Source organism: Triticum dicoccoides, chromosome 5B (assembly GCF_002162155.2).
Source record: "Triticum dicoccoides isolate Atlit2015 ecotype Zavitan chromosome 5B, WEW_v2.0, whole genome shotgun sequence".
In the NCBI taxonomy this organism is placed as follows: Eukaryota; Viridiplantae; Streptophyta; class Magnoliopsida; order Poales; family Poaceae; genus Triticum; species Triticum dicoccoides.
Window position 1 is genome coordinate 664,365,324 of NC_041389.1, and position 11,697 is coordinate 664,377,020.

At 43.6% G+C, this 11,697-nt stretch overlaps 1 protein-coding gene across 1 annotated transcript in view; it reads right to left on the bottom strand.

The window, feature by feature from the left end:
• Nucleotides 1-6,394: 6,394 nt before the first annotated feature.
• LOC119312448 (ankyrin repeat domain-containing protein 65-like) overlaps nucleotides 6,395-11,697 on the bottom strand; it is a 5,959-nt gene continuing 656 nt past the window's right edge. The window contains exons 3-12 of the mRNA XM_037588171.1: nucleotides 11,202-11,375; nucleotides 10,981-11,109; nucleotides 9,432-9,571; nucleotides 8,756-8,839; nucleotides 8,509-8,622; nucleotides 8,070-8,222; nucleotides 7,481-7,582; nucleotides 7,027-7,197; nucleotides 6,858-6,937; nucleotides 6,395-6,751 (exon numbers count right to left, since the gene is read on the bottom strand). Of these exons, the coding sequence (XP_037444068.1) occupies nucleotides 6,724-6,751; nucleotides 6,858-6,937; nucleotides 7,027-7,197; nucleotides 7,481-7,582; nucleotides 8,070-8,222; nucleotides 8,509-8,622; nucleotides 8,756-8,839; nucleotides 9,432-9,571; nucleotides 10,981-11,109; nucleotides 11,202-11,375 (1,175 nt within the window). The 3' untranslated portion in view covers nucleotides 6,395-6,723. The remainder of the gene's footprint in view (nucleotides 6,752-6,857; nucleotides 6,938-7,026; nucleotides 7,198-7,480; nucleotides 7,583-8,069; nucleotides 8,223-8,508; nucleotides 8,623-8,755; nucleotides 8,840-9,431; nucleotides 9,572-10,980; nucleotides 11,110-11,201; nucleotides 11,376-11,697) is intronic.

Sequence of the window (11,697 nt, forward strand, 5' to 3'; positions counted from 1 at the left end):
ATCTCACTGCCTGTAAACCTGAGATGGTCAGGACATTCAGACAATGATTTAGTGGTCTTGTTGTTTTTGGTGGTCTTCTGGCCACCATCTTGTCGTTTAAATTGGTCCCTCTGCTGCTACTGGATAAAAATCATATATTGTTGCAAGGCAAAAACAAGCCCCTTTTTATCTTCTTACGTTTTTGTAGCAAGCTAGCGGCTTTGTACGCTCAATTACATCTTTTGCCTCTTGAGATCTGTTGCAGGACAAGCGGTACTGACTTTGTTGCTAGGAAAAAATTAAGCTTCTTAGTGCCTCTCATGTCCATCATTGCGTGATTTCTGTTTTTTGTTGTTGTAGCCTTTAGGTTAGGTTTTTATTGTTGTAGCCCTTTGTTGTCTTGCCTACGTTAAAGGCAAGATATTTTAACTTTCTATCACAGCTATACATTCTTTTATCCTTGATTAACATGTCATTTTTTTCTCCGATGCAATATGTACTTTGTTTGGATTTGTTAGGCTTGGTCCCCTGATGTGGTTTCCTCATGCACGCAGCTGCACGACAGAGCCGCCGTGCGGTGATTCTTCTTCCACTCCGAAGCCTCCCGCCCTGCCCCTCCGGTGGTCCCGACTCCTCTTCCACTCCGGCGTAGCTGGTGGTAAGCCACGGGTTCCCCTCCTCTGCTCTCTCTCTCTCTCTCATGCTCTGCATGTCCATGGCCATCCTGCCATGGTGATTTCTAGCTACTGCCCAGATCCTAATTTTCTTGCTGTTGTTTGTGGTGCACTACATAGCAGTCCAGATTCTGTTTTTCTTGCTGTTGCTTTGTGGTGCACTTGTTGTAGCAGCAACTGTATTTGAAGTACAAGTCTTGTACTAACTAGCATCAGCAACAAGTTGGTTGCTTTGTGTGTTCACTAATGTAAAATTAGTCTAAGGATTGAAATTTTCTCACTCTCTGCGTTCTTATACATTTTATTGTCACTGTTAATTGTCTAGATGCAGTATGCTGACAGCTCAACTAGGTTTTCAAATTTTACAAAAAACCAGACAAACTAGGTTGTCTAGATTACTTGTAAACCGAACAAATGACAACGATGTCTCGCAAAGCTTCAGATTTCTCATATACGACATTTATATGCAGCTCTGTATGTAGTTTGAGTAAAATGCTGGTGTTGGGTTGGTCCTTGTGCAGGATATGGTGCGACATCACCACTGATGCAGAGGAGAAGGGGTTCATCGTGCCAGACAAGGATGTGTTGATCAGTACAGCAACTATGTTAGTTCTGTTTAGTTTTTTAGACCTTACTGGTTCTGGATCCATAGAACTCTCCGTGGCTACTAGATCGATGGTGATATATCAGCAATTTAGCATGCATATTGACTTGATTGTTGAATGTGTACCTGTTACCTGATGTGTGAGTTTATTTGGATCCGGGAGAGGACATTGTCAGGCTTAATTGTTAGGTTTGGGTGCAAGAACTCACAAGAAAACACAGGGTGCGACCGATGGACTTTGGGGATTACTTGCAATTAATGTGGAGTAATAAATAAATAAACAACTTGACGATGGCTAGCTTGCTGGAAGTAGCTAGCGAAACACTACTCCAGTATAGTAAAACCATGAGGGGAACGTTGACCATGCGAGCGGGACATGCATGCTTCCTTCACGGCGACGGCGACGCCAGCGGGGCAGGGCAGAGGGAGCCTAGGACGCAGTCGCGGGTGAAGCAGGCGGCGGTGCAAACTGCACCGACATCACCGCAGGCCGTGGTGCAAACTGCAGCGGCATCACCGCACTCCGTGGTGCACGCGACTCCGCAGGCGTTGCACCGCGAGGTCAGGCCGACGGGGCATCCTCTCTCCTGCTGGCACGCTTCGAAGTAACAGCCGGCGCTGCAGACCTGTGGCACGATGCCGGTGCAACTCTCAAGACAACGCTTGTTGCACTCGCCGCATTCCGCCGGGGTCGGCCCCTGCGCCTGCGCCGCGTTCATGTGCATGGTGATCAGCACGACGGCAAGGAGACCGGCCCCGGCGGCGGAAGCCATTGTATAGTTGGAGGGACCGGTACTGTGGAGCAAGGGCCGGCTAGAGGAAGACGAAGAGCAAGCGGTGCCTAAGCTATACCATCAAATAGCTATTTATAGGCAGGACCAATGGTTCCTAATGACCTAATCTATCTGCAGCATGTTGCACGCGTATGTGTTGTGTTGACCCATCAATATTATTACCTGGCTCCATCAATATTATACGCAAGCGAGTAACGCATGAACAAAAACAAGTGATGAGGAGCTAGCTAGCTGGCTGGATCAGCCCGAGAGTCGACCGTTGACCTTTGAAGTGTCTCACCGAGGAGGGAACTCGGTGTCTGAAAACTCATGATTAGTTTCAGTAAAAAATTCATGACAAAAAAAGTAATTGCTATGCATAGCTCTAGCAGACTAGATGAACAAAACAGCGGCATCGACGTGCAACATCAACCATACTTAGGGGCATGCATGCGGATAACTTCTTCGATGCAAAGTTGTTATCAAACAGGAGCCTCTTATGAGGATGATGGAAAGAGGGCTTATGAGGATGCGGCTGCATGCAAAAAGCTGCGCCCGAAGTGGGCAAAGGCGCACTATCGGGAAGGAGCAGCTCTTATGTTCACAAAGGTGCGGTGGGAGAGTTGAAACCGGCAATTTCATTTCTCCTTTCACGTGTATCATGTCATTTGATTCCACTTTGCGCTTGCCTTGCACACGAGTATGCCGGTGCTTATCGCTCACTCACGCGTGCTTTAGAATTGGACCCGGAAAGTGAAGAGATCAAGAAACTATTCTTGTAAAAGATTCATCTCTCATCTTGTTTTTTTTTTCTTGAGTTATACTAGGTTAATAGCATTGCAAGATGCCGCAGATTCTTGGTGGTATTTTTAATCCCGATCTACCTTCTTTCTAACCAACTGAATCAAAAGGGAGGCAGCGGAACTGAAGTGATCAAGCCCTGCATGCCCACTGCAGAGAGAGGCTCAGGCAGAATGCATGGGAAGCTCTTTTTTCGTGTGTTCTCAGACGAAAACTCTGAACTACAGTACAAATCATGGTGCCTTTTCATACCTTATTCATGGACTGCTATTTTGAGTTCTTTATATTATATATGCGAGTGTGGCAGTGGATGATGAATTTGTTAAGCTAGAGTGAAATGTTTGGCAGAAGATCAATATATATTTTACATTGCTGGTTCCCATTTACATAATATGTGCAAGGAACGTACGGATCCTCCCTTTGACCTATTGTGACGATCCGAAGTTTTTTGGCAGATGCTAGTTTGCATAGCTTGTTTTGTAGGGTAAATTACAAATATTATAAGAGCATCTCCAACAAGCGCCCAACGCACGGCGCGCTAAAATCTGGTTTGCGGCGCGCCCATCGCTAGGTTTGGCGCGTCGCGCAGCACTTGCTCCAGCAGTATCACTAAAATGCAGCACGCGGGAGCAGCCGGCGCACACATTTGTTCTCGTTTTGGGCACAAATTTCACACTTCAACACAAAACACATGGCATATATTGAATCACAAACATCATTCCAATCAAGTTTGTGCCCACAAGTTCATGCCCACAAGTTCAAATTCATGCCCACAACATAATTCAACCAAGTTCAAAATGCAAACTGAGTTATGATGACACAAATGAAAGGCACAAAAATCAAGCCTCGTCCTCGTCTTCGTCTTCATCCTCATCTTCCTCCGATTCATCTGACTCCTCCGAAAACGATTCTTCCTCCTCCTCTTCATTGTTGCGCGCCGTATCCTCATCACGTGAAGCTTGGAAGGTGTTGCCAAGACCTTCAACGGCATCTTCATGCGAAGGTGGCACACCGGCGCCCGGAGGTGCACCCATGCCCCCAATGAGAGACGCAAAACTCATGACATCCATGCCACCCATGCCGTCCAAGCCGTCCGGAGGTGCTCCAAAGCCACTCATGCCTCCCATGGTCTCCATGGTAGCTCCAAAGCCACCAATGGCACCAAGTCCACCACCACCCATGCCACCAAGGCCACCGCCACCCATGCCGCCAAGGCCACCGCCACCCATTGTGCGAATCATGGCTCTTTTTTGGATCAAGACTTCTCCACGGGCAAGGTTGACATACTCCTTTTGCGCATCATTGAACAAAGATGTGTCCAAGAAGAACAAGTGCTTCTCCCATTCCAACAACTTAGCTCGCTCCTCCATGCCCACCTTCCTCTCATCCAATGCCACTTTCCTCTCCTCGGCGGACACCCTCCTCTCCTCGGCCGCCAACCTCCTCTCCTCGGCCGCGGCATCTTGGTTCCTTGCCATTTTCCTCATCTCGTTGACTTCTCTTCTTGCGTTGACAATTGCTTCCATAGCATTTTTGATCTCATCATCTCCTTTCCTCTTCTTCTTTTCTTTTGCGTCTTTCTTCGTGCCATCCGGTCGTTTTGGCTTCGAGTATGAAACCGAGTTTGGGGTGGGGCTTCTCTTGCCATCTTCACTTGATGCATCCTCCTCCTCATCATCTTCCAAATCAATTGTTCGCTTGCGTTTTTTGCTCAAATCCAAATCATCAATATCCTCACGCTTCTTTCATTTCTCATCATCCTTCAATACTTCATAGCAACGAGGCAATGTAAATGGCCTTCCTTTCTTGATCTTCCCCTTCTTGGTCCTCTTCTCCTCTCCTTTGAACAAGTTTTGTGCAATATTTAACTACATGAAAACAAAACAAGTTAGCACAAGAAACACCAACAACAAGCATGATGTGAACATGAGGAATGATGAAATGACACTTACCCTATCATCATCATTGGTGCCACTTGGGTTCAACTTGTCAACCGCTTTTTGTGCGGCCGCCCATTGTTGACAATCCCTATTGATGGTCGACCACCGGGAGCGAAGCGATCGTGCGGAGCGGTCAATTCCACTCATGTTGCGAAGATCAAAGTGTTCTTTCATCCGGAGCCAATAAGCATCTCTACTTTGATCACCTCCAATGGATGGATCCCTCGACACGTCCAACAAAGTTTTGCATAGCACAACGTCTTCGTCGTTGGTGTAGTCGCCTCCTCTTCCTTTCGGTGCGTCGACAATGCCCTCCCCATCCTCGTCCACCTCGAACTCATGGTCTTCAAAATGCATGTCATTGGTTTGAGACCAATGCGAATTGTTCGAGCCAACACCCATAGTTGACATGTATGCATCATCGTTCACACTACAAAGTATATAGAACAATGCAATAAGCTATCTATATGTATGCATTCAAAAAATAAAGAAGGAAAAAAAATTCGGGAATTGTTTTGCCTTTGGGGCATATCGTCGAACACATGGTGCGCGTCAGCCGCCGGCTCAACAAGTGAGCTCGCCGGCGCTTCGGTAGCCGCCGTGCTCGTCACACATCCTGCAAGCTTCTTCCTCAGCGCCTTCGAGGTGCCGGAGCCGTCTGCCGCCTTGTTCTTCTTCGCAGATGTCTTGCCCTTCTTCGGCCGCGCCGTATTTGGGAGCTTCGAGGGGGGTGCACGTGGCTTCATCATGGCGCCTCTCTAGTCTCTTCTCGCACACCATCCGCCCAAACCCATTTGTCGCGGTGGCTTCCTCTGGCCTCTCTGCTCACCTCTTTATTACTCTTTCCTACTTATAAAGATTTGCTAGAATCATCCTACTTTCCTGCTCCCTCCTCCCGCCACCACCCATCGCATGACATTCCTCCCTCCAGTCTTCAATCTTCATGGTTCAAATCCAACGATGGCATCTTCATCTGTACCAAAAGCTTGTCAAATCTCAAGGGCGAACCTTCATATCCTATCCTACCAAGGTGGTTCGTGGACGCGCCTAGCATGCCCACGGCCAAACACAATGTTTTGAAATCTATGGACGGATAGATGGCAATAGTTTGGCATGAATGATGACAGCATTTAGGATGCCCTAGAAATAGTATACTACTCCCTCCGTCCGGAATTACTTGTCATCAAAATGGATGAAAATGAATGTATCTAGAACTAAAATACATCTAGATACATCCATTTCAATGACAAGTATTTTCAGACGGAGGGAGTACCAATTATGTTTTTTGTTCTAATTTATCCCGCACAAGGTACAACTAGCATTTGTTGTAGAACCTTCAGCTCCATGCAATAAGTAGAGAGCGGATATGTGTGTCCCTTGCACATATAAATTATACTCCCTCCGTTCCTAAATATTTGTCTTTCTAGAGATATCAACAAATGACTACATACAAAGCAAAATAAGTGAATCTACACTCTAAAATATGTCTATATGCATCCGTATGTAGTCACTTGTTGAAATCTCTAGAAAGACAAAAATTTAGGAACGGAGGGAGTATAAGGCCATTATATAATGTCAACTGGCAATCTAAATATATAATGCCAACTGGCAATGTGAAATGTATTGATCTTTCTGTCTCTAGCATAGTTAGCCATTTCATCCACTGCCACACTTCCGTTCTAACAGGATGCGAGTTTCAGAGAACTCAAAATAGCTTCCGTGCTATAACAGGATGCGAGTTTCAGAGACCTCAAAATAGCTTCCGTACTATAACAGGATGCGAGTTTCAGAGAACTCAAAATAGGTATCAGTAACATGTTCTGCTCTAAGCTGCTGCTACGATCCAGAGACCACGTACAGAAAGGCACAATAATTTGAGGTTCAGGGTTTTAATCTAAGAACACATGCCCACAAAAAAAGAACTTCTCTCCGCAGTTGGCATGCGGGGTTGATCAGACCAGTTCCACCTCAATAGTCTCCCTGCAAGAATCAGTTGATCAAAACATGTAAAATACCGGTTAAGAATCTGAAGCACCTAACAATGTTATCGGTCAAGAAAAAACAAGATGAAAGATGAATCTCTTACAAGAGTAATTTCGCAATCTCTTGACTTTCCGGATCCAACTCCAAAGCACGCAAGAGTGAGTGATAAGCATCATCATAATCCTACAGAACACAAGTGCACAGTGGAATCAAATGACACGACACATGTGAAAGGAGCAATGAAATTGTCAGTTTGAACCATCCCACTGCACCTCCATTAAAATTTGAGCTGCTCCTTGCCGATAGTACGCCTTTGCCCAGTTTGGCTGCAGCTTTTTGCATTCAGTTGCATCATCATAAGACCTTTCTCCATCACCCATTCGAAGCCAGCAGAGGCTCCTGTTTGATAACAACTTTGCGTCAAAGTTATCCATCTTCAGTGCCTGCAACAGACGAAACAGAGGAAAATTGTTGTTGCTGCCACATTCCAGAAGCACTGATCAGTTTAGACATTCCAGACTAGACACTAGTGTGTGCGACAGGAAGCACACACTAGTGACTAGTCTTTCAACAAGTACATGTGATAGCATTACAAGGTGACTGGTCATTTTTCACACATGGTTAAGGCCAATCAGTTTTAATAATAAATCAACTAAATCGTAATGGAGGAGCATGTTTCATGGCTGTGCCTCCGGTCTAGAAACAAAAAATACTTCAGCAGCGTACCTGTGTGTAGAACACTGATGCATTTAGGTAATCCTGCTTCTTAAATGCTTCAGCTGCTTGTTGCTTTAGGTCAGAGATCCTCTTCTCCACAAAGTTATCATCCTGGGCAACTCGCAATAACATGAGTCAGATATATATACATAACTTAAGAGGTCAGATGCGTGTGAGGGAAAAATCAGTGTACTCTAGCAAGATGTTAAGGTGAAGTGAATGAATACAAGAAACAAATGTTCTAATCAATGCAAGGTCTGAAAATCCAGTTTTCACTTGCTACTCAGACTTTAGAAGGAGATCGCTATTTAAAAAATGAATTTGTCTCCTTGTTATTTTTAACAGAATCAGATTAAATGAACTATAATTCAAACAAATGTTATTTAATAAAGCGTCATTCAAATAAAACGACTTTGCGAATTATCATTTGAGCAAAATAAGTAAAATAAAAAAGAGTTTTCAGAACAGAGCTTTAACAGCTATGCATATGCAAGAAAATACATGTGCATTTGACTAGCAGGATGAGGAAACTTCTCAGAGAATTAACATGGAATCAAAATCGCCGTGGGTGTGCAAGAAAATTGCTACGCTGACATACCTCAAGTTGCTTGATTTCCATCTGCACATGACTAATGATTCCATCAACGCTCCAATTGGCCACAGTTGAAATGGGAGAGGTGAAAGGAAAGAGAATCTCGACATCTTCCCGTGTACCATACTCAACAGCCAACTCTATTGGCAATCTACCAAACTGTTGAGGAAAAAGGGAAATAAGCAATGTTCCAGGCACGATTAATGCAAACCATATTATTCACCTGACCAAATTAACAAAGACACGACACCAAGGGGAAAAGGCGAAACAGCAACAAGTTATGCAAAAAAAAAGGTAACTTAGCACAATCTCTATTGTTATTTTGCAGATAGCATGATGTAGCTGTACTTACATCATAACTCGTATGGTTGTTGCACATCAGTATAAGACGTATATACTGAAACTATATAGCCAAGCAAGACAAGAGAATATGTGACAAAAGGACCCTGTCAACAACATTTGGGTTTGCACCAGCTTCCAACAAGCACTTAATAGCTTCAGTTAAGCCCTTCTCCGCAGCCTTTGCCAAATGATTATCACCGCTCACATTAGCTCCACCCTATCAGATCAAATATAGAAGGCAAGCCCATCATACCGTTGTCTAGTTGCTAATACAGAGATAACTAGATCAGACATAAGTTTATAGATATCCTACATTCCTACTGAAGTATAATAAACAAAGGATGCCATACCTGAATCAATAGCTTCACACAGGACACAGAAGATTTGTGTAATGCCACGTCTATAATTCCAAACAGACCAGCAACCTTGTTGGGCTGGAAAATTTAAACAAAGTACTTCATTTTCATGACAAAATATGACACAGTTTCAAGAGAAAAATGAATTTGGAAGGGAAAATGGGCTGAGTTGATACTTCTTTTCTAAGAGTATAGCTTATATAGTTATATATCCCTTTGTTCCCAGTGATTTTTCAGAGTTGTTGTGTAGTTCACCAGTCCCACCATGCCTGATGTGGCTCAAACACTAACAGCTATGAGCAGTTTCTGCTTAGTTGGTTTCTGAAGATTGCCAAAATTTGCCACTCTTCTGAAGGTTGCCAAAATTTGCCACACTTTTGCCTAAGCATGTCTATGGTTGGATGATGAAAATGAGTGCCATACTTTGCCAAGCCTAAGGAACCCTACCCAATTTTTGTGAGTCAGTGACACGTGGTACCCATGTTGCAGCAAAGAATCTTGCCACAAGTGCGGTTGCCAAACAAATTGTCTAACTTTTGGCGTGGCATGGTTAGTTACCGGCCAAAAAGACCCTCAAATACAGGTGTGCAATTGGAGAATGTAGCAAAGACCCGGCAAAGAGAGAACTGGACTAAAAAGACAACATATCAACAAAACATTTGAATAGTACATCTGCACCATGCTGCAAAAGGATCTTGAGAGTACTAGGATGTCCTTTAAGAGCAGCAAGAATGAGTGGTGTTCCAAGATCTGATATTGCATCAACATCAGCTCCTTTAGAAAGGAGAAACTTTACTATTTCAGATTGCCCTGGAGAAAAAGAAGGCAAACAAAGATCATAACAGTATTAATAGTACACGAGAAAATGTTTTTGGGCAAGGAAGTTTCAATAGCTAGGAGGAAAAAGCAATATTGTTGGTCCACATTTCCCTGAATAAACTTATGGCAAACAAAGAATTACCATGATCAGTTACCATAAGACATAGTCATACTAAGTAAACAGTCATTTAAGGGGAAACTACTGCTAACAGCCATAACAAGATAGTGTAACAAATAGCTATCCCAAGAGATTTGCATAAAAAGACAGTTAGCATACTAAGTAAACAGACATTTTTGGGAAATCCGTTTCAATGGCTAGAAGAAAATAGCATATGAAATAGATATCGCGCAAGAAGATCCACAGAATAAAAGGGTATATACAGTGCCTAAAGAAATTGGTACCAACCTGACGGCACATGGACTATTTTCACATTTGTGAGACAGAAACCCGAATTAATGTAACAACTATGTTTAGAAGTTTCTTAAGACTGAACAATATGCAGATGCTCATAAACATGAGAAGCAACTAAGGTTGGCGTTGTTCTAATTTATGGCAACAAAAATCTGTTTCTATTTTACAGCAACAATAAAATCGTTTATCGTAGGTTATCTTAGCTCTTGGTAAAATAAATCGACTTGCATTGCTACTGCATTCCTCTCCGCATTCAACGGAAGGCTCTCCAACATAATATCTGCTGCTAAATTGTACTCCGTCTGTTCCTAAATATTTGTCTTTTTAGAGATTTCAAATGGACTACCACATACGGATGTATATAGACATATTTTAGAGTCTAGATTCACTCATTTTGATCCGTATGTAGTCACTTGTCGAAATCTCTAGAAAGACAAATATTTAGGAACGGAGGGAGTAGTGTTCTATGACCGTTTCTGGCCAAGAAAGTTTCAATAGCTAGAGGAGGAAAGCAACTTTGATGGTTCAGATTTCACTGAATATAAATATAAGGAAAACAAAGAGTTACTATGATCAGTTACCATAAGTTGGTAGTCATACTGAATACATACTCATTTAGGGGGAAACGGACTGCTTTTAACAGCTTGAACTAGATGGTATATTAAATATTTACTTATCAAGCGAGAGTTATATAAGAAGATAGTTATATTTAAATATAAAGTAAACAGACATTTTGGGGTAACTAGTTTGAATGGCTAGAACAAAATAAAATACGACATATAAGAAGATCAGCGGACAAATTCGTAAATGTAATGTCTACAATATTTTTTTATTCATAACTGAGCAGGATTTCGAAATAATGTGACATGCTTAAACTTCCTTCCCCGCAAAAAAAAGGAACTATGCTCAACACATCATTAGACTGATCGATATGCAGACGTGGAAGAAGAGATATTTATCACGGCAGCAATTTCATTTTTGTTTGTACCATGAGTTGCAGCTGAATGAAGAAGAGTGTTATCTCCGTGTTGCAGATGCAGATCAGCACCATGGTCAAGAAGGTACTTGATGGCAGGGAGGTGGCCATGTTTGACAGCATGCTCCACGGGCGTAAAATCTAGCAGCAAAATCCACACAGCCAGGTCGAAGTCGATGGTCAAGTCATCATAAGTTAAAGCCACACAAATTGTCCATGAGGAAGCAAATTACCAATGAGGGTGTCAGGCTTGTGGATGTCCATCTTGACCTCCTCGACGAGGTACCGGTAGACCGGCAGCCTGCCGCGTCCACCGGCGGCGTGGAGGGCGTTCATGCCCATGTAGGTGGTGTTGGCCACCGTCACCGGGATCCCATGCCCCTCCACATCCAGCTCCTTTGCGATCTCTTCAGTTTATACAAAAAAGGGGGACACTTTTAGTTACCAATTGGGACAAGAACGTAGTATATGAATACTGGAATCAGAATCATAAAGAAATCGCCGCTGATTCTTTGGAAGGGGACCGAGAATTTGGTCTGAAAACCCCCATTTGAGACGAGAAAACCCCCCAAGCCCCAGCACTCCAACCTAAATCACAAGCAAAATTGAGACCCTGGAGCCGTGACTCGCCCAAAATCTGCGCTAAATCGGAAGCGGACCACACACGGCAGCCAAACCCTAAGCCCCCGGCCAGATCTAGCGAGCGAGCTGGCGCCGGGACGCCGCGGA